The following is a 25,297-nucleotide window of genomic DNA, read 5'->3' on the forward strand; positions in this document are numbered from 1 at the left end:
CCAGAGCAGGAGCATTAGAATTCAGAAGAAAGTCGGTAAGTGTGAACTCTGAACTAAGTCTGAATTTCACAGTTCCAGCCGACACCGGCTTCCGCTGCTGAATTAGGAATAGTGAGGGGCCAAGACCCGCAAGCGGACCAGTCACGCAGCCAACCACCCAAGAGTGTGCCAAATCGGCCAGAAAGCTTGAGCCTTCGGATCCGTCGGTTTAGAGAAACAGGCTGATTTCTACTTTGACCTCATGAGGTGGACCACGTGACATGGAACCGATCTTGCTCTCCTCGTGGGCGTGGGTTTCCGGGGATTTTTTTTCTGAACGTTGATGTGAGGGGTGTGCAATCGAACATTCTCCAGTCTCCAGACCTAAGGTTGAAGTAGGGTGAGGAAAAACGTGAAGCCTTTGTAGATCAGCAGATGGGGCCGGGGTAACGTGGCTACGAAGTAAGGAGTGTCAAGGGCCCCAGTGGAATTTCTACACGATGAAATCTAATTCAGCTTCATGAGGGATTTCGATTCTTCTATTTGGGTTGGAGCTGCAAATTCCGCCCCAAGGCCCTATTATCACCTTGGCAACGATCCTTGACTGAGCGATTTTGTCATGTCGTACGGGCCTTGTACGAAGAAGAAACTCGTAACCTGGGTTGACCCTGGACAGCAAGCTTTGGATCACCGTTTAGGCAAACCAATGTCTAGATTCAACTGAACGGAATTATCCTATGTCAGGCATCTGAAACTGCCACCGACATTGAGAACATTCCCATGGGTTTCAGGAAGGCTGCATGCTGACTCCATGCGCTGCATTGAAAGAGTAAGGTAACTCGGAATATCAGAAGGCACCTATGCATTCTCGTATGTAATCACAAATTATCTTATCCTTGCCACCTATTATGCCGTATGATCTCTTTACCTTACTACTTTAACAAATGTACCTTTAGTGGATCTGATCTGCTTGTTGCAACGTCACGTCCGAGGTGTTCAAAATACTACTATATTTCCAGGTTACGGAGAAAGCCTCCTACGTACTCATGCAGCCGACAAGGATTGTCAACATCTGACAATATTCTATGAAACATTCTGGAAAGTAAGACAACATCTCACGATCAGGTCAGAAACCAACTAGTTAGTTATACAAATGCATGACTAAAGTTTGTCGTCGTAAAACAGTCCAGGTCCTACTCGGAATGACGATCTGCGTAAGAGCTGAACGGGAAGAAAGGGAAAAAAAGAGGCTTGACGTCACCCGCGGTTGCCCCGAAGAAAAAGCACCCCACGAAACCGAGGATGAAGACTGCAATTGGACAAATCTCTTGGATTACTCCAGTATCCAACATGGTAGTATCATGATTGTTCGCACTCCAACATTGATCGTCTCAATGTGCACGTCGTAATTTGTCGTAGTTCGACAAATCCTAACTCATCCTGGGAATTTCTGGCGGCTAAGCCTCGAAGAAAGTTCAAAAGATCGCCATTACCCGACCGCCTCGGCAAGCCACACCAAAAATGATCCATGAGCACGGCCGGCCAACTATCCCGACTCCTTGCGTCAATACGGGTTGCTAGCCTCTTCATTGTCAGTCTGTACTCTGTAAATTCTGTAAAAATCCACTGGGAACGAGACCAACGCTGCAGAAGAGTATTGCTGCTGGCAGAATTGACTGTACTGTAGGTTTCCCTTCGACGCTGTCCCATGGCTTGGCCGCTTGGTTTCCCGAAACGGGCATTCCTGAAGCTGTCGGCCCAGAGCGGCCTCTGTAGTGGTACTCTTTCGGCTAGCACTCAACTCCCGAGTGGAGCACCATAGATCATGGCCATTTGCGGCCATCTTCTAGTTGCCCGTGGGGATTCCTATCGGCCGTTTTCCGTTGGCTCAGATGACGAGGGGCAGACGCTGACTGGCCCCTGAGGTTCCCAGACGTCCCATCATTCGCAACTGATGGGGAAGGACATTCTTCCTAGATGGCGTGGCGAGTGGGCTCGAATGTCCTGTCCTGATTCGGTATCCGGCTGCGTCGGTGGTCCAAACCATGTTCAATGCGCAGCGTTCTGGCTGCAGTCTTTGCGTGAGAAAAAATTAGTCAATTATGCAAAGGAAGGGGCGAGCATGGTCTGCAATGAGATAAATAATTTTTAGTAAAGGAACAGAGGCAAAGCATGGGAAAAAAGACAGGATTTGGCAAGAGACGTACAGCAAAGGTTGATGAGTATATTCTGCTCTTAGCAGTTCTGTAACCTGAATGGATCATTAGAGTAGACGAAAGAAAGTTTGGAAATTAACAGAGAAGCCCCGTACTGATTTACCCCGGGTTCTCTCCATTGGAAGGGAAGTAAAGTGCAGGCACAAAGTGGGCTTTGTCCATGGGTGGTAGAGTAGCATCAGGTATTTCCCCGTCCTTTCCCTTTCTGGGGTTCCTGCCAGCCCACACAGTATAATATAGATAGCCTGAGGCGCCTCTTGTTGACCGCATTCATACTTCTTCTACTCTGTTCATCGACTGTTGTTTTTCTTTATTCCTGTTCTCTCCCACCTTTTGATCTGCACTTCTCTCTCCCCAAACCCTTTGCTTACATTAACACTTCACCAAGTGCTAGTCTTACTTCTCTCACACAACCACTTTTTAACTCGCGAGATAAAGCTTCCATCTCATTGTTTTCCTCTTTGTGTCGCCTCCTCAGTGTTCAATCTGCTTATAATCCTTCTATCTACATCTACTGCTTGTGATAGCCTTGCTAAGTCAAAGATCTCTTGCTTATTAAAGTAAGTTTTACATTGTCTACCTAATGGTTGTTACGCGTTCACACCCTCTAACCATCTTTTTAGGTTTCTAACACGCGAGATACAGAGCAGGCTATCTCAGAATGGCAGTGCCTCCTCCCTCTGAAGGGGTCAGGGAGATAGAAGACTCGCATCTTCATGAGTCTGAGGCCTCGTCCTCTACTCACGCGGACCAGGGCATTGACCCGTTTGAAAAGCCAGAGCCCTCGACTGCCGACATTGAAAATGTCGAGACTGTGGAAGCTGTCGAAGAAAAGCCTGTGCCTTCGAGGGCGGACAAGGTCATCAAGGAGGCGGACTGTTACGATGAGCTGGGGTACTCCTGGCCGTCGTGGAAAAAGTGGACAATCATCAGCGTGATCTTCCTTGTCCAGACTTCCATGAACTTCAACACCAGTCTGTATTCCAATGCTCTGACTGGCATCTCCGAAGAGTATGGAGTTAGTATGCAGGCTGCTCGTTGCGGTGCCATGATCTTCCTCGTCACTTATGCCTTTGGCTGCGAACTCTGGGCTCCCTGGAGCGAGGAACTCGGACGCAAGCCGATTCTCCAGGCAAGTCTGTTTCTCGTCAATGCTTTCCAACTTCCTGTGGCTCTTGCTCCCAACTTTGCCTCCATCATGGTGGGTCGCGCCCTGGGTGGTCTGAGTTCTGCCGGTGGCTCCGTCACGCTGGGAATGATTGCCGATCTATGGGAGGCAGATGATCAGCAGTACGCCGTGGCCTGTGTCGTCTTTTCTTCTGTTGCAGGCTCCGTCATTGGACCTGTTGTCGGTGGATTCGTCGAAGAATACCTGCCTTGGCGCTGGAACATCTGGATTCAGTTGATCTTTGGAGGAGCTGTTCAGCTCGCTCACCTAATCTGTGTTCCGGAGACTCGCACGACGATCTTGATGGACAGAATTGCCAAGAGAAGAAGAAAGAATGGAGAGGATATATGGGGCCCTAACGAGGTGCTTGAGTTCCGGGAGCGGTTTGCAATGCGGGAAATTCTCTCCACCTGGATCCGCCCCTTCAAGATGTTCTTGACTGAGCCCATCGTCCTGTCTCTGTCTTTGTTGAGTGGCTTCAGCGACGCTCTGATCTTTATGTTCATCCAGTCGTTCGGTCTTGTTTACAAGCAGTGGGGCTTTGGCACGGTTGAACTCGGCTTGTCGTTTTTACCCATCCTAGTTGGGTACTTCATAGCATGGATATCTTTTATCCCAGTCATTAAACGAAACGTCAAAGAGCGACGCGCTAAGCCTCATGACGAACGGGCTCAATACGAGTCTCGCCTATGGTGGCTTCTTTACACTGCTCCTTGCCTGCCCATCGGGTTGATTGGTTTCGCTTGGACCAGCCAGGGTCCTCCCGTCCACTGGATTGGTACCATGGTTTTCTCAGCCATTGTCGGCATTGCCAACTACAGCATTTACATGGCGACGATTGACTACATGGTCTGTGCCTATGGTCCTTACTCTGCTTCGGCAACCGGTGGAAATGGCTGGTCTCGAGACTTCTTGGCTGGTGTTCTTACCATTCCTGCCACACCTTTCTTCGAGAGTAAGTTGTCTTGTCCATTGATCCGCCTTAGGGTCACAGCAGCTGACAGACGATTTTCACAGACATTGGCGGCAAGCGTCATCTTGAGTACGCATCTACGATTTTGTGTAAGTCTTTAATCTGTTTGTACAGCATGCCAGGGACAGAGACTGATCTTGACTTTCTTTAGTCTGCATCTCATTCGTCCTCGTCATTGCGGTCTATGTCATCTACTGGTGCGGTCCTTACCTCCGCCAGCGCTCTACATTCGCCCAACAGCTGTCGGTTGCTCGCCACGATATCGAAGTCGAACTCAATGTCAGACAGTTGTCTAGAATTCCCACTGGCTCTAGGGCGAATTCTCTTGCAAGATCTCGCCAGGATCTCCGAATCCGCCAGGCCCTTGGAAGCCGACAGGGCAGCTATGTGGCATCCCGTGGCCCGTCTCGCGCAGGCTCTCGTGCTCAGTCGCGCAGAAACAGTATCTCCTTCGCGGAATGAGCATGATCACAATTCCACAACCGAGCGGCCTGGAGCCGATGGGTATTTGAGGAGACGTTGTCGTTGATGCCAATCATGGTCGGAGTGAATGATCCACAGTGACACAGGGTTTTCAGGCAGCAACACGCTTTTATGGGAGCTTTGTGAGCTTTGCGGCTCTTCTGTTCGTTGCCTCTGTGAGCAATTTTCATTTCTTGAGCAGGGCCGGGCTTTGCAAGTGTTATTTTCTCTTGTCTCTTGCTTCTTTTCATGTCCGTCTGTGGTGGAAGGCCTTAGTGCTACACCTTGGGTGTTCAGACTGCCGACTCTCGGAACTCGTTTGCATTGCACACTTGCAGAGTGAATGGGCGGGAGTCTGGTCGGTACACCCGAGTCAAACAGGCGTCGGCTTCGTACCATTTCGATGGCCTTTTAATTGTATCTGGGATTTTATGTGGCTTAAGCTTTGTTTCTTTCTGCGGCTTACGAGATTTCCTGTTTCAAAGGTGGTCTGTCTTCTCTGCGCTTGTGTTACCAGCGAGGTGGATGTTACTTTCTAGCGATTGTGTCTTGACGGCGGATCGAAGTACTTAGCGAGAGACTCCTCGGCTGCTGGTGGCTTAGTGAAAAAATACGAAAAATGAGGATGATTTTTTTCTATCGATGCTTCAAGCGATCTGTAGGCAGTAAAGCCTCATGTCGACGTAATCCACCAGAGGGACTCAAGCACGGCTGAACGGCGGGATGGGCGGAAGAGTAGAAGTCAAGGTATTGGGGATGCAGGCTCGATGCGGAGGGACCCATACATGAAGTGAGTATTAGAGTTAAAGCGCATTGTTAAGGTTCTCCGTCCCCATGGATCTGTTATGAGAAGGAGGTATTATAGCCTATCAAAGCCCAAGGTACGAGGCAGGTGGTCTGAAAAAAAAAAAAAGATCAAACGTCATTGAACAGATGGCCGGGAAGATGATAGTACAAACTCCGCGGTGGAGGCCAGATGCATCTACAGAGATGGCGGAGGTGACTTCCACGGACTTCTGACTTTTGAGTTAACCGTCTGCGGAAATTGTGGGATAGATCTGGGCTGTCTGGCTCCGGAGGTTGCATCCGGCGATCTCTTATCTTGGGGAGTCGGGGTATTTTTACGGAGTACGGAGTAGGGAGTACAGGAAAAAACCTGCCAGATTCGGGTGAGGATGAGGCTGTTCCGCAGGAACCATCCATCTATCACGGTGTCTGTGGGGGGTGGACGCTGGAGCCTTTAAGGAAGATACCTGAGTGTATCACGTGACTGTTCCGTCCTGCGAGTGCTGCCAACTCCCCGTTTTCAATGTCAAACTTCTTGTTGGTGATGACGATAAGGGTCTCTTAGAGTCTTTGAACTAAATTGTACCTCGAGCATGGACGCAGCGCGGGGAGTCCTGCAACGCCGGGTGCGGGCTTGCATTTCTCGTCCCGGTGTTTTATCTGGTAGAGTCATTTTTCCATCATTGTTGTTGTCTTCGTCGTTGTCGTCATCGTCATCATCCATTTCGACGCGGAGTTCCCCCCGCACGACAGTCTCTCCGCTCCGCGGCGGCGCGCTCCGTGAGGGGAGAGGGTTGCCTGCGCCTGTGATGGCGGGTGCGGGTGCGAGTTACTCGACTTCTGCTGGTGCTTCTGAGGGCCAGGAGCAGGAGCAGACGCAGGTGCAGATCTCGCAGGGTGAGGATGCGGAACACGTTCATGGGGGATTGAAAGCGTTGCTTGAGAAGGGGTGGGTGTTGGATGGGGCGGGGATGGGGATCCAGAAGACGTTTTATTTTCGGTCTTATTTTAAGGCTGTGGTGGGTTTTGATTGTTGTTCTTCGCGAGAGATTTAGGGAGGCTGATTGATTGTTTGGTGCAGAGCTTTGTGAATGTGGTTGCGTCGCAGAGCGCGATAAAGAAGCATCATCCTACCATGACTGTTGTAAGTGTTTTTTCCCCCCCGCTTCTGAATGGGGAAAAGGTTGCGATATGCTAATGGTTTGTGGTGATAAGCGGATTGGAAGTGTGGATGTACATTGGACGACGCATAATCCGCGAGGACTGTCGTCGAAAGACATTGGTATGGCGCAGCATTGTGAGGACGGAGCGCAGTTGATGGGGGCTGTTGCCGAGGCGCAGGGGAAGAAGTGTTCGCTACCCTCGGTGACTTTGCTGGGAACTCCCTCGCATGAGCGTGAAGCCTAGGAGGCGTTTATTTTCTGTACCTTATTATTCTGAACGAATTGCGTATTACTCGAGAAACAATGATTGACCTGTCAATTATGGCTTCACGACTCAACCGAATCAAGTCAAGCCGCTCAGAACTGGAAGTGATATGATACGATCGTACGAAATCGTGCCGACGACGATCCGTTGACGTTGATCGCCGTCCCTCATGCCTTGAACGAGTATGGACTGCTGCAATCTGCTGCGTTCCGTCACCTTGTACCCCCTACAACCTATTCGCAATCTGCTGCAGAGTAGGTCGCCCGTTCTCGACATATCAAGGGCCGCGCGGTGTAGTTCAGGTGTACTAAGAGAATAATGAAGAGAGTTTCGGTACTCCTACTCCGTAGCAGGAACTGTGTTTTCTTCTCTCACCATAGCCCTACGTAAATAAACATGATGCTATTCCGGCCAAGTGGGACCGGACCTGTCCCAAAAGTGTTGTTCAGGGGCAGATTGCCAATTATAGACTTCCTGGCGCATATAGTATCTCGGATTCTCGACAGGCAATAATTGTCTATTATTATTACTACCGATGATAGTCCGAAATTGATCAGATCGAGACTAGCTCATTTCCTGATTCTGCTCCTATTAACTTACTCCATAGGGGGCCAACTATTTCAGATCCTCCAGGCAGATTTAGCTTCACTCCAATCTCAACAAGAAGTGGACTAAAACGGGACTACTGACTGTGATTTATAGCTAATCAAAGCCTAAAATTAAGGCAAAGAAAAATTAACCGGAAAAAAGGACCGCACTCACACAGAAGAGGAAAAGTCCTGATTGTGACTCGATCTGGCTTCCCTGTTCGGGGCCGAGTTTGCTTTCTTTCTTTTCTCTTTTTTCCCTTCTTTTTCTTCTTCCACCTCAACACCCTCATTCTAAACCCAGGAGAAGCGCAATGGAGTTGCATGAATTGCCCTAATATCGCACTGCGATCTTCTCTGTCACTCTTTACACCTGAATTCCCTTCCCTTGAATTGAAACTACCACCTGTACTTCTACTCCAAGCGTGAGCTCCCAAAATTCGGTTCGGCCGTCTCCGCTCCAAGCCTCCACCACGCGATCTCTCCCACTTTCCTATTCGGTTCTGTCCTCATTTCACTCAATCGCGTTCTGTACAATTGCATTAACCACTCTCGATCTGGTATATGTTCTGAAACCAGTGGGTTCGGTTTCAGGCTGCGATCACCACTGGACCCGTCGATACAAGCGTCCACTTGCAATGCCAGTCTTCGCTTCCACATCGATGCGCAAACACTACCCCACCACAGTTGAACTGTTCTCCATATGAATCGCGCGCGCCCCTGAAGCTCCGTATCCTCAGATTAACGACTTCTCTATCGCGTCATCACCGATCAGTTGGAATCGCGTTTTGATGTCGGGTGAGAGCCAATTTTCTCCGGAAGGATGAGCTTAGATCAGCAGCCCCCTCAGCCATCCGTCAGCGAGCGCAGAGGCCAACGACTAGCTCCTCTGCAAACGAACTTCAGCCGTCCGAATGCTCACGGTTCAGTGCAATCCCCGACTCTGTCTGCGGCTCCCGATGCAGCATCAACCGTGTCTGCAACCCCTCGATTGCAACGTCTGCGACCCACGGACTACCAAAATGAAAGCCAGGGAGAGAGGGTGCCACTACAACAAACTCCGGTAAAGCGTCAGACATCCAAGTCGGGTTTGCGGGGACTTTTTGCCTGGGAGAAGCCCTCTCGTAAGCCCAACATTGACACGAAGCTCGCGGAAATCGACGAGGCGCACACCACTGTAACACAGACAGTGACCGTGTCGGACACGCCATTATCGCCAAGTGTTTGTGCCACCCCAAGACCGCAATGTCGATGTCGACCTTGGTTGCCTCTCCTCCGGGCGGTGCGAGTCGGATGAAACTTGCATCGAAGTCCCGAGGGAAGCTTAGCGACAGTCGACCAGTCGCTGGTGACCATGGGTGGAAGCCGCCTCCGCTATTTCAGGCCTATCCACAGGCAATCAAGCACGACTGTCTCTGGGCCCCGGCTATGTCTGCTGATTCCATTTTGCGCATCCAGGCGACCGCAAAGAGCAACAGCAGCTCCAACGATGTAGACCCTCAAGGTAATCAGCCGCCAAATGAGGAAGCTTCCGCGGAACGGAAGAAGAAGGAAGATAAGGAGAAGAAACATATGCGAACGGTCTCCGACACTATCGGCAAGACTGAGTGGTCCCAAAAGATTTATGTGCTGGTCACATCTGGTTATATCTTGCAATACTCAGCAAGCGGGAGGCATGATCGACTACCGGAGAAGATGTTGCAGGTGGGCCCCAAATCAGTGGCTTTTGCCAGCGATGCGATTCCTGGTAAGCGTTACGTGCTGCAAATTTCTCAAAGTTCGGAAGAAGACAGCACGGCGACAGTTGATACCCATCGGCCCTTGTTTTCCCGCCTGGGATTTCATCGATCCTATTCCCGGCGATGGACTCGTACTTTCCTTCTTGTGTTCTCCAATGCCGAAGAAATGAGCTCCTGGCTCCTGGCTGTCAGAGCTCAGATCGAAGCCCGCGGAGGCAAAAAATACATTTCTGAAAACCCGTACGACGAGGGCATGGAGCATCAGCTGCGGCCGAAACCGAGTATCCGACAGATGGTACAAAGAGACCCCAACCGCTTCTCCAACATCTATCTACAGCCTCATCAGTCGGCAGGTTCCGACGAAAAAGATCAAGCTCTCAGCGATCAATCCCGCCGCAGCTCCTATATATCTGTTCAACGCCGGTCGCTCGTCTATCAGTCTGGCGCTGAGTCCCGTTCCAACTCGATGTCGACCACACAGACGGATGTAACACCGCCTGTCAATGGCTTCGGGCGGTTGTATTCTTCGGTCCCTCCGCCGAGTGGTCCTTTTACACTTCCTAATGGCGTGGCAGTCCCTGGAGCACACCAACCGAGCGTACCGCCGAGCCCGACCACGGCAAGTCTGACCAAACGCTTATCCGCCTATCTGGCAGGATCCCCGAGCACAGAGGGGCATGAACCTGGGTGGTCGCCGTCAACGGTGCCAGAGCCAATCTTGCGAAGCACTTCGCCTCCAGCGCCCAACTTCAGTGTTCCATCATTCAGCAAGAGGTTTGCTGCGAAGACCGCTCAAGCTCAACTTCTTCAAGGTCCTCGTCTGGACTGTGACCGGAGTAATGGGCTCTGTCATCAGGATTCTGACGAGCAACTCGATGCTTTGGCTGCGTTTCCCTCCCCACCTCAGTCGCCAACCCGCAACATGAGTAGAATGGGCCTCAACGATATACATGAGGATACCTCTACCGTCCGCAACGCCTCCCCTAGACGACAGTTGCGGGTATCCAATTCTGAGGATTCGCTGGCAGATCCTCTGCAAAGAAATAACGACCACAGGAGTCTACCCAACCCACGTTTACCGATAACGTACACCATGACAACGCACTTTCGTCCTCCGAGCATAGCCATTGACCCGTTAACCAAGCTTTCATCTGACCCGCAACCCACTCGACCAACCACAAATTACGGAAATCAGCCCCGCCTTGAGCTCCAACGGGATAGAGTGTATCCCACAGACCACGGCAGTCGTCCTCCCAGCATGGCCCGGCGCAAGAGCATGCCGGGACTGTCTGTTGGTCCCCCAGCGGCACCGCCCCCAATTGCCCCTTACCAAAAATCCCATGTCCAATCGATCCACATAGGCCTGTTCTGCTACCAAGTGCTTCCCTCACAGCTCGGTCCTCCCACTTGCCGCCTTCGAAGACGTTACGAGACCGCCAAAGAAGCTTTGCCAGCATCAATCCTCCCACGTCCCATACCAATCTTTCCGCTGCTCCAAGTATAGATACTCAGGTATCTTCCGGATTATAAACGATACCACCTCACATCGATTTGCTCTACTCTCTCCCCTTGGCTCATTCTGCATCTCTAGGCGTCGGTAGATATTATAGAGCCGCCTGTACATCATCTCGGCCCCGAAGACATAGCTTTGCGCATTTTGGAAAAGTGCTTTTATACTCCCCTCACTACTGAGGAAATTCTGTCTTCACACCTGAAGTTTTATTGCATTTGCGATGCCTCGGCGACTTGCTTTCCTATATATACCACTGATACCAGACACCTTTGTTACTTTGTCATTGCATCTACCCGTCTTCTTGACCTTTTCTACAGTCGCAGTTGAAGATATCCACGCTGTACGTCGTTGCCATATTCCACTGTTTCTTTTCTTCTTCTGTTTCATTATTTTACCTAGTACATGTTCTTTATGTGGGTCTATCCTGGGGGTTGATGCCTCATACAGTTATCTAGTGGAGGTCATCTTCCATGTTAAATATTTCAACCTAGGGTGATTCTCACGGTGAAATCTTCCGATTTGACATCAGCACTGGGCACTGCATCCTCCCGATTAAAGGATCATAATACAGGAATTGCATAATTCTCTATGACCCACGAGGATGTGATCAATTCAAGCAAGTGAAACCTTACTCCAACCCGAAGGAACATATATTTTAAGAAACATAGTCATACGTGGCTATTCATCCGATGAACACGAAACCCAAGGTCCAGAACATGACCCAGAACAACCACAATGACCCAAAAGGCAAAGCAACTCGTTGATACGATACGATGCATCCTAAGATCATGCCCTAGTGCAACCCATCTATGCCATTTACTCCTCAGTGGCTTCTTCCACCTTGGGCGCCAGGTCGCGCTTCAAGACGCCGGAGGAATCTGCCGCAGGTGTTGCTGTTGTGGTCGCGGAAGGGGTAGCGTCATCTCCCTTGCCCGATGCAGTTTGTGGCTCTGCGGCCTCAGCGCCAGCAACGGCCTTCTTGGACTTTTTCTTCTTTTTCTTGCTCTATGGCACAGTCAGTACATCAATCGAAAGAGAAGATTGTGGGGAGGAAGAAAAAGTAATACCTCTTGCCAACCCCACAAAGGCTTAAAGCTATCAATAAATCCGACATCCTCGAAGAGATTAGGGAACAACCAGAGGCCGGGAGGCACGACGAAGACGGTCACGCAGAACAGAATCAGACGGAAGATGGACATGGCGAAGAAGAGACCCAGCAGACCCATCATCCCGACGCTGAGGTACCAGACGCCCTGGCGGAGCATGATGGGCCACAGCGGGAAGAGGACAACGGCAAAGATACCCGCCACGACGGCAGCGGCCATGGCCTTCTGTTTCCACTGGGGTCCCTCGTAGAGCCAGACGTAGTGCATCATGGGGTCTGTCTCCTGGTGCTGCTCGATCTTGACGGTCCAGAGGCCCTTGACGCGGGTCTTCGGTTTGGCGTGGTTGTGGCCGGCGTGCGGGTCGACTTTGGAGACGCGCAGGGCGAGAAGGGAGAGAGGGAGGAGCTTGAAGACGTTTTCGGCGGAGGCGCGGTCGGTGACGGGAGGGAGGAGGGAGTTCTTTTTGGCGGCGGCTTTGGCGTAGGCGGGGGATTCGAGGGCGCGGATGGCGCGTTTGACTATGCTACTCGTCAGTACTGGTTCGGAGATCGTAAGGAGTACGAGAGTAAATACCTTTGAACATGTCCTTTCTTTGTCCGTCCAGGATACACGTGCGAGACTTGAGGTTCTGGGAGCGTAAGAACTGGGCGACCGCGATCGCTTTAGGGTCGGGAGGATTCGACGGGTTCACAGGGACTTGCTGCATCTGTTGCTGAGGCGGAGAGGGCTGTCCAGGCTGTCCCTGTTGTTGCTGTTGCTGCTGCTGGGGGCCCGCTTGTCCCTGCTGCTGCGATGCTTGAGCCTGTTGTTGGGCCATCTGCTGCTGGTGCGCGGCCATAGCTCGCATCCTCAACTGCTGAACGTATTGTTCGGTCGTCATGCCGTGCTTCGCGGCCTCTGCATTCAGTTGTTCGCGCTGCTGTCTTGCGAATTCCTCGGGGGTCATTCCTCGTCTTGCTGCTTCCGCGGCGAACTGCTGCTGCATGGCAGCAATCTGCTGCGGGCTAGGCCCACCTGGAGCCGCCATGTTGAAAGGGAATTTAGATAATTTGCGTCAATAAATCAATTAAGAGAGGAAAGACTGATGCATGAATGCCGGATAATGAGTATGAAGCTGGAAGGGGAGTGTGTCAAAGTGGTTTGGCTGAAAGATGAAAGAAGCCGGAGAATCACAGGGGAGCGATGAACACAAAGTGGCCAGATAGATGGTGTTGGCCCGCCCAAAGAGGGAAAAGGGTCGATCGTCATTCACTGATCGCACCGCCCGCGTCTCCGCAGTTTGAGCCTCGACTAACATTTTCTCCATCACTCGAATTGCTCGGTGCAATTGCGAATCCAACTTGAAATGAGTTATATCTCCTAGTTTGATCCTCGCTGCCCATTGTATGCAGCTCCATGGGCCTGAGTTATGATCCTGATGCTTCCCTTGTAAACTCTACATGGGTGGCTGTCCTACTCGTGCGTTGAGTTCGCGAACTGATAACTGCATGAAATCTGTCTGACGATGGTTTCATTAGAGTGAAAGAGATGTGGCCGGCCAAATTCCTATCAACTTCGTTACCGTACCGGCCGTCTCGCTGACTGCAGCATGCTTCGGTAAGAGCATCTACGACGACATTGCTGCTCAGAAATGCATTTCGAACTTGCTCGCTATCGGCTACCGTCGTTTCCTGATTGATATATACTGGTCGGTGGAGCAACGAAATTGGACTTTTTGCCCAGTCGCAAAACCGCAGAACCCTCAAGTTGTCACTGTCTCGACGACACCTTCTCCCACAGCCACGGCCAGTGCAGTCACCGGCGCCGTCACAGCAGTCGCCGATCCGTCAGGCTCGCTACTTTACGAGCTCGGTCCCTATCTTTGCTCCGATAATCTGGACCTTTCTGGACTAGTTGATATTTTCGCAGAGCATTTCCGACTCACCAATTCTCAATGGAATGTGTATACGACATTCATCACCCTAAACCTTCATGTGGCATCAAGTGCTACATCCTTAGATCAGCCAGCTGCATCCGTGACCAACGAGCAGCTGCCATTACCCTCAGAACACGTGAGCGCTTTGCTTGATGAGCGTCTTTCTACGTACATCTACAGGCCGTCCGAGTTAGCCGAGGAGCGCAAGAACCTCAACGAATCGTGGTATGCAGTTGACGATGGATACAAGCCTATTGCGGAATACTTTACCCTTCACGAGGATGCGGATGGAAGGCAAAGTACGCCGGATGGTTGGCCCTCTTCGAAATACGTGCAACTTGCGCAAGAGCGACGACTGTTTCTGGAATATGGCTCCGTGGACTCGCAGCTGGGGAGCTATGACTTGAACGCAGACAACGACGTCATATTTCCTCCTCATTATTTGACAACTGCCGTTTCGACAACAGCGGCTGATAATGGTAGCTTGACTGCTGGCTGCCTCTACCAGCCGGGAGCTACCTCGGTGTCGCAAGCCAACTCGTCGTGGGCTCAATCGAGCAGCATACCCATCATAAACAGCTCGAACGAAACCAAGGCTCTGAGAGAAATATGCGATCTGGTCGTCAACCTCACAGTCTGCGGCTTATCCCCGGTGCTCAGCAGCACTTTGTTCAACAAGACTGCCGATTCAGATGCAAGACCGTACCAAAACATCTCCACGTCTGCCTCGTGGTCCTGGGCCATTGGTGAACCTCGAGACGGCTCCCCTCCCGGCATCGACGACGACTCGCAGCACACCGAGCGATGCGCAGTACTGGATCTCTCACTGGGGGGCCATTGGCGCTCCACTAACTGCAGCGAAGAGCGCCACGCCGCCTGCCGTGTGGGAAGTCATCCCTTCACCTGGTCCCTGTCGTCGCAAGCGTATACATACTCGGACGCCTACCACCACGCTTGCCCGGAGAATACATCTTTCTCCATACCCCGGACGGGCCTTGAGAATACCTACCTATACCATTCCCTGCTCGATGGATCCAAGGACACCGTGGACCCTACAGCGACGGACCCCGCAAAGTACGAGGTCTGGCTTGATTTCAACTCGTTGGACGTTGCATCTTGCTGGGTAACAGGGGGTCCTGATACCCCCTGCCCGTACGTAGCCGATCCACACCAGCTAGAACGGCGCACGGTGTTGGTCGCTGCCATTGCCGGAATTGTCATCTGCATCATCACTGCGCTCACGTTATTTGTTAAATGTAACGCCAACCGGAGAAATTCGAGGAGAGGCAAAAGGGTCATTCAAGGGTGGGAGTACGAAGGTGTTCCTTCGTAGCTCGTCCATTCCCATATATACTTTTCTCACATGTACTTCGATATAAAACGCTCATATAAGTCTTTAATGGCTGCGAAACAATATTTATTGGATTTGAGGAAGCTACTAACTACCTAACACACCTTTATGCCAAAAGAATGTATTATCAAACATGAAAGATCCGTTGCGTAAAACTCGTTACAATTCCATTCCATCATGAAAATGACCATTCCATCGTCAACAAATCTGATCATCCAAATATTGCCATGAATCCCGAGCTGCAAGTTTAGAGCCCAGCAAAGCGAGCCCATCCGGCAGCTCTAATCGGCTTCGGACTCTCGGTGACCACGCCACCTCTCCCTTCCTCGGCGATCTTTCCACTCACATCGCGTTGTCGTCCCACGCCCAAGTTAGCGATGTAATTGCCATACGCCAAGGAGGAGCCTGACCCAAAATCATGCCGACCGATGTCAGCCCCAGAGTTACTGACAACGCGACCCTTGCGGTCACCGTCTGCAACCGTAGGATCGGTAGGGACAGGAGGGATCTCATTTTCGACGTCCAGATCGTCGGCGTCATGCTGCCTCAGTGAACCGTACGTGTTGAATTTCTGGCTGTTGCGTTTGACGAGCTTGCTCCTCTTCCGGTCCAGATCGTGCGAGTCGGGGTCGTTCTGACCGCTTACACTGCGCGCAACGCTGAGCCAAGGCTGATTGTTGAGTTCTCCGTAGAAGCGGCCTTTCTTCTCGGGCTGTCCGGGGAGGGTGGGGAAGCGGAAGGGTTAGGAGCGAGGTTCGGAATATCGGCGAGAGGGGCACGGATCGGGGTTGGGGTGCGTTGTTGATCTCGTCTTGGACCGGCTGTGGGGTGGGAGGGTTGAGGGCTAGAGGGTTGACCTGGAGGGAGGCGGAGAATTGTCGCTCGCGGGTGTTGTGGTCGAGGAAGATATTGATGTTGTGGTCGCCAATGTCTTGCTCGGCGTTGTCGTAGAATCGTGTCACCTGAGGGATATCATGAATGTCCTCGTCATTCGCATAGTGTTCGTGGAAAGCTAGTGCCTCGTACTCGCCGCGAACCTCCTCCGAGATAGCCTCGTTAAGGTGCAGTTCGTAGCGCTGGGCGGAAGTAAGCCAGTCCTTGAAGCTGCTACCTCTAGAGATAAGGCTCTCCGCTTGACTGTAGGCAGACGAGGGTTCTCGACGGGCTATGTTCTCATTCAAACCAGCCTCTGCAGGCGAGGGTGACCGAGAAGGGTAGACAATCCAGTTGTCCGAGTCAGGGCTCACGCATTGAGCTCTGTCGGGAAGGTCACCAGAGCCTTGCTGAGCGTGGTCGTTATGGGAATCTGTCAAGGGCGATTGCACCGACGCTTGCTGGTCATGCTGCGCCAGAAAGGAGTGTTGAGGGACAGGTGGTACGGGTGGGACAACCGTGTCACTGTACATCGATTGGTGTGATCGCCTCTTCTCGTTAATAACGGAAAACCGGCTCGAGCCATCTTCTGAGGACTGGTTGCGGGTGTGCATGAATGGCACTTGCCGAGCAGGGCCAATGAGGGGTTCTTCCATAGACGTGGCCGATGCAACAGTAGACTGGCTGAGATGCTTTTCGTTGATTTCCGACTTGTTTCGTTTATGAGGACGAGCAGTCAGATTGTCTTCGAGAGGATTCAGATCTGGTGGCAGCTGGGAGATCTGCCGGAATATTAAAGCCAACCAAACGGAAATGCACAGAGAGATTAAATGAAAGCTTCCGTTGACAATGCTAAGGATGAAAGTGGAATGAGCGACCTTGTCCGTGATACCAGCGTCCGCGCTCAGCAGAGTGCTCCAGTGGTAGGCATTGTTGGTGATCTGCTTGTACGCGATGTATGCGGAGAAGACATAGTATGGAACCAAGCCAAGGTCAAGCGTTGCCGCAAAGACCATGTAACTGGCCTGTGATCCAGCCGGTCTGCTGACAGGCGAGCGGCATAGGTGGTAGATTCCATAGAGGGTATGAAGAACGGCAACGATAGGCTGCACAGACATTAGCTGGACTCGCGTCCCATCATATTTGTGGGACTCACCCCGACTCGAACGATCCAAATGATAGTGATAGCAACATTCTTGATGACAATGGCACAAAAGAGCGAGCCTAGAGCGCCGAGTAATGCCAGTACACGCAGACCAAGCTGTACCTTTCGACCATAGAACACTCTCCCCTTTGTGCTGGGGCTCATGGGAGTCCAGCGGGACGCTCCATCAGGGAAGTTCGAATACTATTGATCGAGCATTAATCAGCACGTGTGCGCCATCGAGAGCAGTTCAAGAATTAACTTACCGAGTCAGGGTGTCTGTTGAAGCTAACATAAGGTCCTTTCTGCTTAGGTTTTGGCTTCGGACGAGTCCAGCTCGCCTGCGTCACTGCCTTTGGATTGAATGGGCGCTCCGTCGGACCATAGAAGCTATGCGAGGAGGGAGGACCGTAAAGGAATGGAGGCAATGATCTCCCCATGGCCGCAATGGATGATGCTTATCGGCGCATCCACGCGAGGAGTGGAATGTGGACGTTGAATGACCCAGACAGAAAGGAATGCTGGGGGGTGTTCAACCAAAATGAGCATGCAAGGTACGATGTGGATGTGGTTCGAGAAGCACACGCGGAACCATGGGACGGGAAGAATGCACGAAGAAAAGAGGAGACTGTCATCAAATATCAGGCTACCTTAGGTGACAATCATCCTCACAGATCGAGCCCCATCGAAGGCAGCTCCCAATCGGGTGGAGCATCAACACTGGCGATAGTCGGCGCGGCAACCAACTGATAAGGGTCACGTGCAGAGCTCGGAACGAAATGGAGTCATAGCTAGATGACTAGTTGTCTATGGTCTATTTTAAGAGTCCTACTTTCTAATGGATATCGCCATTGAATAACGATGAGTCTCAAACGCGCTCCTTATTTTTGCGCCCAATGCAGTGCAAAAATTACGTACACATCACTATACCGCCCTCACGGTCAGCGACTGGCGCAATTGACAATCCAGCGCCGTCACCAGAGCCAGACTATACAGGCCGATCGTCCGTTTCGCGTTGCCATTGTAGGGTCAGGACCAGCTGGATTCTATGCAGCCTATAGGCTGCTATCTAAAGTCGATGATGCCGTGGTGGATATGTATGAGAAATTGCCGGTCCCCTTTGGCCTGGCACGGTACGGAGTTGCGCCGGACCATCCGGAAGTCAAGGTACGCTTAATGCGTTTTAAGCAAGTCTGCGGAAACCATGTTGATTCCATTTTGTCATTAGAACTGCGAGGAAAAGTTTACCGAAGTTGCAGCATCTCCGAGGTTCAACTTCATCGGCAACATCGAACTCGGCACAAATCTCCCTCTCCAAGCGCTGAAACCACATTACGACGCCATTCTATTCGCATACGGGGCGCCGAAAGATAAGAAGCTGGGTATACCTGGTGAGGATGCACTTCGGAACGTATACTCGGCGCGAGAGTTTGTGGGGTGGTACAATGGCCTCCCGGAGCACCGTGATCTCGCGCCGGATCTTACAGCCGGTGAGGATGCTGTGATTGTCGGCCAGGGAAACGTTGCCTTAGACGTGGCAAGGATACTGTTATCGGATATCAATACTCTACGAAGAACAGATATCGCAGAGTACGCGGTGGAGGAGTTGGTCAGGAGCAAGATCAAGCGTGTTCGGGTTGTAGGCCGTCGCGGGCCGTTGCAAGTACGATTGACAAGTTTTTCTGCGGTATGCAATGCTAATTTGCCCCTTAGGCCGCTTTTACGATCAAAGAGGTCCGAGAGCTTCTCCAGCTGCCTTCTGTGTCGTTTGATCCAATTCCTCGAGACCTCTTTCCACCGGACGACGTTATATCTACGCTTCCTCGAGCACAAAAAAGATTAATGCAGCTGATGGTAAAGGGATCTGCCAATGACCCCAATACTGCTACCAAGTCATGGTCTTTAGATTTCCTTCTTTCTCCGGAATGCCTGAATTGGTCGCCTGTCCATCCTTACCGCCTTTCGTCCGTCAGGTTCTCCCGCAATGAACTGGATCCGAGCAATCCTCACACACCTAGTGCCAAGGTTACACCAAAGTACCTCTCAAGCGGGAAGCGGGCGCAAGTCGACATACCAGCCAACACGTTCTTCCGCAGCGTCGGTTACAAATCCCTCCCTCTACCAGGGCTGGAGGATCTAGGCATCCAGTTCGATTCTGATCGCGGTGTGCTCCCCAACGACGGCTTCGGTAGAATTACCGTCCCGACCACTGCAGGAGGTAATGAGCGGCTACCCGACGGTTCGCTGATCTCCCATCTACCTGGGCTCTACTGTGCGGGTTGGGTCAAGCGTGGCCCAACTGGTGTCATTGCCACAACGATGACCGATGCATTCACCACCGCTGACACTCTGGCTGCCGACAAGGCGAGTCAAGCAGGCAAAGGATCATTGCTGAACGGGCCCGCCAATAGCACCGGTCTTGGCTGGGACGGTGTACGGCCTGAAGCGGAGAAGCGCGGTCTACGGCCAACAACCTGGCAGGACTGGGAACGCATCGACAAGGCAGAGCGGGAGCTGGGGCAGCAGAAAGGGAAAGTTCGAGATAAGTTTGGGCGAGTGGAAGAGATGTTGGAGGTTATATCTTGATGACTGATGCCCTAGAATGTACATATATATATATATAGATTGTATGAATCTTCACTCTCATGACATTAAATAAAGGATTGTATATATATATAAAACAACAAGTCTAAGGATTGAAAGAGGCTCTTGAAAGCCAAGCCATTATGCACATGCACTGGTGAAAAACCATTTGATCTGTTCCCGCGTCCTTCCCTGCAGCCAAAGATCCATCTATACACCAGAGACACAGTGGGATGGATCGGCCTCCTCATACGTTGCCTGCACCCTGCCCAACTCCACCGCCATTCCGTTCGTCAACTGGTTCATCGCACTCGTTGCAATGTTGAAACCGCCAGGTGCGGCATCAATCGCTGTAATGTAGATTGTGTTTTGGTTATATTGCAGCTTGTAGCATTTTCCGCAGTTGGGGCTGTTCCAGCCCGGGATTGTGGGGGCGCCACCGATGCGAGCGAAGCCGGGGACGCTGCCGAAGGTAGGCCACTTTCTAACGAGGCCGTTGACGCCGTCGGAGCAGGAGACCTCGTTCATCGAACTGCCGCCATTGTCGTAGCGCGGGTCGTAGGAGACGGAGATGGGAATCGCAGCTCTGGCCTCGTTCTCTGGGGTCGGGACCGCGAGAGCGGAGGAGAGGAAGAGGGAGAGCAGAGAGATGGATGTAGTGAACTTCATCTTGAGAGGACGAGTGGCTTCGTGAAAGTAATTGTCTTGATAGAGAAGCTTGAGATTGAGTGGTTGGATGCTTTGGTGTTGCTATCTTCCTGGCTGTGGTATCTGGGATAGTGAAGCTTTATATACTTCTCTTTTCCAGTCTTTTCCTGTTCCTCCGTCTATTATTAGCAATGATATATCAAATACTGGCGACCAGATCAGGCGTCTTGCCATGCCGGAGAAGAGAGACACTGGAAGAATCCATCATGGGTAGGCCTAAGTCTCGATCCTCAGAAACCGGATCAATCGCATATCGACAGAGTGAGACACCCCCTCAGCTGGCCGTAGAAAGATACTAGGCAACTGAGATCGACATGGTGCAGGAATCGTTGCTATGACACGACAGTGGTACTACAGATGATAGTGGAGTGCCAAATGCGGGGATCCAAGACTCTGCAACTGACACCCGTTCGAGTAACGTTCGGTCATCTGATGAGGTTGAGTCCACCCCGCGATGAGACATACAGCTTCACCCTCTTCCAGCAACTTCCACCCGGCTCGGGTGACACGGTTGATCTTTTGAGACATTTTTTGTGATACTTTTCAAGTACACAACTGCGGGAAAGTGCACCGAGTTGATGATACCACTCCGTCGAACGAATGGTGGTCCCGATAGACGAGACACCTTGGACCGAGCATTATCGCCAAGCAATAATAACCATGCCTATTCTGGGCCTGCTTGTAGGCCTACAAGCTGACCGCTTGGTAAGGCCTCCAGTCCGTCAGACGCCACATTGATCGGTAGGATCGAAAGTTCGAACCTTGATCGATGGAAATCTGGTTAAGGTAAGGCTGAGCTTTCCACACCGTTTGCCAGTTGTCAGACCATAAGCATTCGATGAGGCTAAGTGACAAAACAGGAAATCGTCTCACGTGTGGTATGGTATGCTTGTTTCTAAATATACATTCTGACTCAAGCTGCCACCCAATGCATGGATCACCCTTGGCATTGAGCTTCTCGATTCTAAGGCAAGGAGAGCATCAGCAATTCCACACTGAAGAATTATCTCAAGATCTCAATCGTCTCTGGACCAGGCATGAGGCGATGAGAAGCAGTCAGATTGGATCCTCATTCGGTAATATTCGGTCGCTAGCTTCCGAACAGGAAAGATATTCTCATCAGCGACTTTGTTATGGCTATTGTGTTAGTGCATCAAATTATGACAAATATTTGACTGGTGACGTGAACTAAGTCGATATAGATGGTTTGGTTACTCTTATTATTGCGGAAACGGTATCTACCGACCTGATCAATGGATATCCATTCTAGAGGTTTCTCTGGACCGAGGTCATCAATCATCATTCGAAAATCTCTTCCACAGGTAAACTCTAAACAAACATGTCTTTTGCGTCTAGACGCTAGTACCAGCCTCCAAGCCGCCACAACTGAGCCGGTGCGCCGCTGTTCGTGAGGCATTTTTTCGATCCAGATGAGGTCGATGGATCAACTGGGAAGCTCTGCGACGCTTACCTTGAATGCAGCCATTTGTCGGTATTCGCTCAAGTCATGGAATTGAAGCTGTTTCCCCATGGTAAACATCCAGTTCTCCTGTCTCAAATTAAGGGGAGGGGATCGGCTCGGCATATGGACAGGTTTAAGCTTTCGACGGAGCCTTGACCGGAACCTGCCGTCTACTATCCTAAACGGTCGATTCCACGGAAACACATCAAATTCTAACCCACAAGCTTTGGAGCTCCGGAGAAAGTTCCATTTCGGCACTGGTGAAGTTATGCGTAGTCGATCTTCCACAGACTACGGCTCGACTCCGGAGGGCGAGGCAATTGAAGAATGAGGTGCGTAATAGCGCGATGGAGATTCGGTAGTTGTCCTAATCTACCTATCCGTATCTCCATCGCATTATCCCGATGGAGTAAGTGGAACCGCTTGCCTGTCGTCTGGCCACTGGTCATGATTCTTTTTCTCAAGTGCAACTTCATTGGATGTCCTAGCCTTGCCAGTTCACTTGCTGGTGGGTGTCTCCACGGACAGCTTCTAAAAGCGCGCTTGCTGATGTCGGAAGGAGCTTTTTCTTTCATTGGCCTGTGCAGCGTCAAAATTGGCTGAGGCAGAGCTGCTTTGAAAGGAGTGGCAATCTATCACTTCACATTGCCTACTAGTAGTGTGGTCTCGTCGAACCTTGACACCTTAGGATCTCGAAAGGCAGATTTGAACGTCCCTGTATTCTTCTCAGGGACCATTGAACAAGAGCCGAGAGATCATCTCTGCATTCAATAGTAATGCAGATCGATATGATCTTCCAGACTGCTGGTTCCAGTTCTCAACCCGATTCGCTAGGAAAACGTGCATAGGTATTACCTAGGTACCATATCTCCCGTTTTGACTTTTGCTCGTGATCAACCGCGGAGATTTTGATGTCACTACTACTCGCAGTCTGGCACCATACAGAGTCACGGACTAAGTATTTTGCTGATCAACAAGACTACCAATACGTTGGATCCAGCCCATGGTAAAGCGGAACTTCGCCTCGAGATCTGCTCCCATGCTCGCCAGGAAAGTCTTCATTCTCGCAGCCACTCAGGTCCTTTACGCTCAAATTTGCCCTAGATGCAGGTCAATGTGTGTTTTGACCCCCAGCCTAACTCCACGTGTTTTGCGCCAAGACAGCCGGCAAAAATTGACATGGCTTAGTTCATACATATCGGATAGCACTATCTATCTAATATCTACTGTATCTGGAATGTCGTCGGCTCGAGACCGCTGTTTGGTGGATCGCTTGTGGAGACAACAGAGCCATATTGCCACTCTTGCGGATCTCGTATTGTCCTGTCTCCTATGACCGCTGGGGAACTAACCCCTGCCTTGTGGCCCTCAGCAGGTGCTTTTGAGGATAGCCTAGGCTAGATTCATCCCTAAAGCATCACTTCTCGCTTGTCTAGCGAATTGGACAGTTACGGCACGAAAACTCAAGACCATGGTTCTCCCAAGTCCTTGACCCATCTGTCTCACTAGCTGGGCATAAGCCAAGGTAATAAAAGCTTTCGCCTTGACATGGTCGAGAATTCCATATTAGAGCCAGGAGTACCTGTCATGCTAGGAATCAGGAACCTACTCGCCGAACTCCGTCAATCTGGCATCTTTCTCAACGACTACATCACCGACCAGCCTTAAGCGGGCGATGATAAACGAGGATGACTAGCTTGGTTCGAACGCTGCTAATGTTGCGAAGCGAAAATGGCGACAAACCGTACCTCACCGCTCGTTCTCAGGGAGTTCCGCCGCCGACGTTCGCCGACGAGCCTCTGACGGGGAGCCTTCGGGCGGGCTTCATTGCAATAGGAGCAGTCGCTCTCTGCTCGTGGATCGCTACATTCTCGCTCATTTCCTTCCTAACGTACCGATTCATTTTCTGGCAGCGTTACTACAAGCGTCCTCTTGCGCACAATCAATATGTCGTGCTCATCTATAACCTCCTTCTCGTCGACATTCAACAAGCAACGGCATTCTTGCTCTGCCTGCATTGGGTCGCCCGTGGCGGTGTAAATTATCCCAGTGCGGCATGCGTTCTCCAAGGGTGGTGGATTCAGACCGCAGATCCAGGAAGTGGTCTATTCGTGTTGGCCATTGCGATACATACTTGTGCAGTTGTTCTACGTGGGCGGCAATTACCGTTTACGACGTTTGTCTGGTGTGTCGTTGGGCTCTGGGCTTTTATCATTCTGCTCGGATTGATTGCCGTGGGATTATATGGCTCGAAAACGTTTGTGATTTCGGAAGCCGGCTGGGTGAGTTTGTTCAGGGACGACCTTGACGATGAATGAAGATTGGGATTTACTGACTCTCAGCAGTGCTGGCTCAGTCCTCAAGCCCAAGATGAGCGGCTTTGGGGACACTATTTATGGATTTTCCTTTCCGAATTTGGCACCATCATTCTGTACGGCATCATGTTTGTCTACCTCCGACGTCAGATGAAACAAGCAGCGGCCCTTCGACAAAACCACCAGGAAAGTCTTAACCGATTGAACCGAGTCGTCGTATATATGGTTATTTATCCTCTGGTATATGTCCTTCTCTCCCTTCCTCTGGCTGCGGGGCGAATGTCTACAGCAAGGCATGTCGTTCCCAGCAAGGAATACTTTGCCGCCGCCGGTGCCCTCATGGCTCTATCCGGACTTGTGGATGTCATTGTGTACACCTTGACCCGCCGACATCTGCTGCTGGACACCGAGGTGAGCACGTCGGATCGTTACTACGCACACACCGGCTCGAATCTATACAACACGCACGTTAGCACCACCGTTGCGGGCCCTGAGAGCAAGAAATCTCGGGTCAAGTCACGCCTCCGCCGTGGGCTGCAAAGCATCAACGATACGGTGCTCGATGACCGAGGCGACTCGACGGAAGATATTGTGCCGAAAGGCCAGAAAGGCGACATGGAGCTGGGCAACCTGGCCCACGGAGTGTACCAAGAAACGACTATTGAGATCACGCACGAGGCCGCAGAGCCAGAAGAGCCATTACGGAAGCCAAATCGATTCAGCAGATAATCGTCCTACTTCTTTCATTACAACCACTTTTTTTTTTCCTTTGTTAGATACTATTTAATGTATGAAGATGTTGGATGATGATGTATGTTCGACTTAGCCTCAAACAAACCCTTAATTACACATATTTATGCCTTAGCGAATCTTCCTCCTGCCTCGAGGCTCTTTGAGTGAGACAACAAAGGTATTAATCAGTACCAATAAACAAAGCCGAACCAATCGGCCACCGACCGAAACGCTCCTTGGAAGAGACCTCCAACATA

General features: G+C 51.2%; 10 protein-coding genes across 10 annotated transcripts; 7 read left to right on the forward strand and 3 right to left on the reverse strand.

The window, feature by feature from the left end:
- Window positions 1-2,451: 2,451 nt before the first annotated feature.
- On the forward strand, window positions 2,452-4,646 carry P174DRAFT_36902 (putative MFS multidrug transporter). The gene is made up of 3 exons (XM_024822258.1): window positions 2,452-2,755; window positions 2,841-4,318; window positions 4,381-4,646. Exons 2-3 carry the CDS (start codon window positions 2,857-2,859, stop codon window positions 4,485-4,487), a joined length of 1,569 nt encoding a protein of 522 aa, XP_024687647.1. The 5' UTR covers window positions 2,452-2,755; window positions 2,841-2,856; the 3' UTR covers window positions 4,488-4,646.
- A 1,474-nt stretch (window positions 4,647-6,120) lies between these two features.
- On the forward strand, window positions 6,121-6,991 carry P174DRAFT_447609 (4a-hydroxytetrahydrobiopterin dehydratase; the record flags this gene model as incomplete). Its single annotated transcript, XM_024828682.1, has 3 exons — window positions 6,121-6,603; window positions 6,666-6,728; window positions 6,800-6,991. The coding sequence occupies exons 1-3, from the start codon at window positions 6,178-6,180 to the stop codon at window positions 6,989-6,991; spliced, it is 681 nt and encodes a 226-aa protein (XP_024687648.1). The 5' UTR covers window positions 6,121-6,177.
- Window positions 6,992-8,422: 1,431 nt separating this feature from the next.
- P174DRAFT_416755 (peptidase family M20/M25/M40 protein) lies at window positions 8,423-10,842 on the forward strand (the record flags this gene model as incomplete). The annotated part of the gene is made up of 2 exons (XM_024824527.1): window positions 8,423-8,723; window positions 8,786-10,842. The coding sequence occupies 2 exons, from the start codon at window positions 8,423-8,425 to the stop codon at window positions 10,840-10,842; spliced, it is 2,358 nt and encodes a 785-aa protein (XP_024687649.1).
- Window positions 10,843-11,359: 517 nt separating this feature from the next.
- On the reverse strand, window positions 11,360-13,131 carry P174DRAFT_437505 (Sec62 family protein translocation protein). The gene is made up of 3 exons (XM_024826316.1): window positions 12,531-13,131; window positions 11,919-12,475; window positions 11,360-11,856 (listed from the first exon to the last, which is right to left on the reverse strand). Exons 1-3 carry the CDS (start codon window positions 12,982-12,984, stop codon window positions 11,668-11,670), a joined length of 1,200 nt encoding a protein of 399 aa, XP_024687650.1. The 5' UTR covers window positions 12,985-13,131; the 3' UTR covers window positions 11,360-11,667.
- Window positions 13,132-13,240: 109 nt separating this feature from the next.
- On the forward strand, window positions 13,241-15,325 carry P174DRAFT_400112 (Lectin C-type domain protein). The gene is made up of 2 exons (XM_024823890.1): window positions 13,241-13,415; window positions 13,475-15,325. Exons 1-2 carry the CDS (start codon window positions 13,353-13,355, stop codon window positions 15,203-15,205), a joined length of 1,794 nt encoding a protein of 597 aa, XP_024687651.1. The 5' UTR covers window positions 13,241-13,352; the 3' UTR covers window positions 15,206-15,325.
- Window positions 15,326-15,470: 145 nt separating this feature from the next.
- On the reverse strand, window positions 15,471-17,855 carry P174DRAFT_447613 (uncharacterized protein; the record flags this gene model as incomplete). The annotated part of the gene is made up of 4 exons (XM_024828683.1): window positions 17,507-17,855; window positions 17,253-17,444; window positions 16,003-17,202; window positions 15,471-15,935 (listed from the first exon to the last, which is right to left on the reverse strand). The coding sequence occupies exons 1-4, from the start codon at window positions 17,678-17,680 to the stop codon at window positions 15,471-15,473; spliced, it is 2,031 nt and encodes a 676-aa protein (XP_024687652.1). The 5' UTR covers window positions 17,681-17,855.
- A 213-nt stretch (window positions 17,856-18,068) lies between these two features.
- On the forward strand, window positions 18,069-19,888 carry P174DRAFT_500626 (NADPH-adrenodoxin reductase). The gene is made up of 3 exons (XM_024830980.1): window positions 18,069-18,407; window positions 18,469-18,903; window positions 18,954-19,888. The coding sequence occupies exons 1-3, from the start codon at window positions 18,102-18,104 to the stop codon at window positions 19,824-19,826; spliced, it is 1,614 nt and encodes a 537-aa protein (XP_024687653.1). The 5' UTR covers window positions 18,069-18,101; the 3' UTR covers window positions 19,827-19,888.
- Window positions 19,889-19,946: 58 nt separating this feature from the next.
- aspf13 (allergenic cerato-platanin Asp F13) lies at window positions 19,947-20,639 on the reverse strand. The gene has a single exon (XM_024826317.1). The coding sequence runs from the start codon at window positions 20,490-20,492 to the stop codon at window positions 20,034-20,036; it is 459 nt and encodes a 152-aa protein (XP_024687654.1). The 5' UTR covers window positions 20,493-20,639; the 3' UTR covers window positions 19,947-20,033.
- A 523-nt stretch (window positions 20,640-21,162) lies between these two features.
- Window positions 21,163-21,921, forward strand: P174DRAFT_37495 (uncharacterized protein). The gene is made up of 3 exons (XM_024822601.1): window positions 21,163-21,236; window positions 21,392-21,675; window positions 21,734-21,921. The coding sequence occupies exons 2-3, from the start codon at window positions 21,412-21,414 to the stop codon at window positions 21,779-21,781; spliced, it is 312 nt and encodes a 103-aa protein (XP_024687655.1). The 5' UTR covers window positions 21,163-21,236; window positions 21,392-21,411; the 3' UTR covers window positions 21,782-21,921.
- A 1,760-nt stretch (window positions 21,922-23,681) lies between these two features.
- On the forward strand, window positions 23,682-25,037 carry gprD (the record flags this gene model as incomplete). The annotated part of the gene is made up of 2 exons (XM_024829452.1): window positions 23,682-24,275; window positions 24,339-25,037. 2 exons carry the CDS (start codon window positions 23,682-23,684, stop codon window positions 25,035-25,037), a joined length of 1,293 nt encoding a protein of 430 aa, XP_024687656.1.
- Window positions 25,038-25,297: the final 260 nt, after the last annotated feature.

Source organism: Aspergillus novofumigatus (genome assembly GCF_002847465.1).
Source record: "Aspergillus novofumigatus IBT 16806 chromosome Unknown P174scaffold_1, whole genome shotgun sequence".
NCBI lineage: Eukaryota > Fungi > Ascomycota > Eurotiomycetes > Eurotiales > Aspergillaceae > Aspergillus > Aspergillus novofumigatus.

Coding starts and splice junctions, on each gene's coding strand:
- P174DRAFT_36902 (XM_024822258.1), top strand. CDS start 2,857: ATGGCAGTGCCTCCTCCCTCTGAAGGGGTCAGGGAGATAGAAGACTCG. Junction 4,319..4,380: donor TGCCACACCTTTCTTCGAGA/GTAAGTTGTCTT, acceptor CGATTTTCACAG/ACATTGGCGGCAAGCGTCAT.
- P174DRAFT_437505 (XM_024826316.1), bottom strand. CDS start 12,984: ATGGCGGCTCCAGGTGGGCCTAGCCCGCAGCAGATTGCTGCCATGCAG. Junction 12,476..12,530: donor AAGAAAGGACATGTTCAAAG/GTATTTACTCTC, acceptor CGAGTAGCATAG/TCAAACGCGCCATCCGCGCC. Junction 11,857..11,918: donor CTTTGTGGGGTTGGCAAGAG/GTATTACTTTTT, acceptor ACTGTGCCATAG/AGCAAGAAAAAGAAGAAAAA.
- P174DRAFT_400112 (XM_024823890.1), top strand. CDS start 13,353: ATGGGCCTGAGTTATGATCCTGATGCTTCCCTTGTAAACTCTACATGG. Junction 13,416..13,474: donor CATGGGTGGCTGTCCTACTC/GTGCGTTGAGTT, acceptor TGGTTTCATTAG/AGTGAAAGAGATGTGGCCGG.
- P174DRAFT_500626 (XM_024830980.1), top strand. CDS start 18,102: ATGAGTCTCAAACGCGCTCCTTATTTTTGCGCCCAATGCAGTGCAAAA. Junction 18,408..18,468: donor CGGACCATCCGGAAGTCAAG/GTACGCTTAATG, acceptor TTTTGTCATTAG/AACTGCGAGGAAAAGTTTAC. Junction 18,904..18,953: donor GCCGTCGCGGGCCGTTGCAA/GTACGATTGACA, acceptor TTTGCCCCTTAG/GCCGCTTTTACGATCAAAGA.
- aspf13 (XM_024826317.1), bottom strand. CDS start 20,492: ATGAAGTTCACTACATCCATCTCTCTGCTCTCCCTCTTCCTCTCCTCC.
- P174DRAFT_37495 (XM_024822601.1), top strand. CDS start 21,412: ATGGTATGCTTGTTTCTAAATATACATTCTGACTCAAGCTGCCACCCA. Junction 21,676..21,733: donor GACTTTGTTATGGCTATTGT/GTTAGTGCATCA, acceptor AAGTCGATATAG/ATGGTTTGGTTACTCTTATT.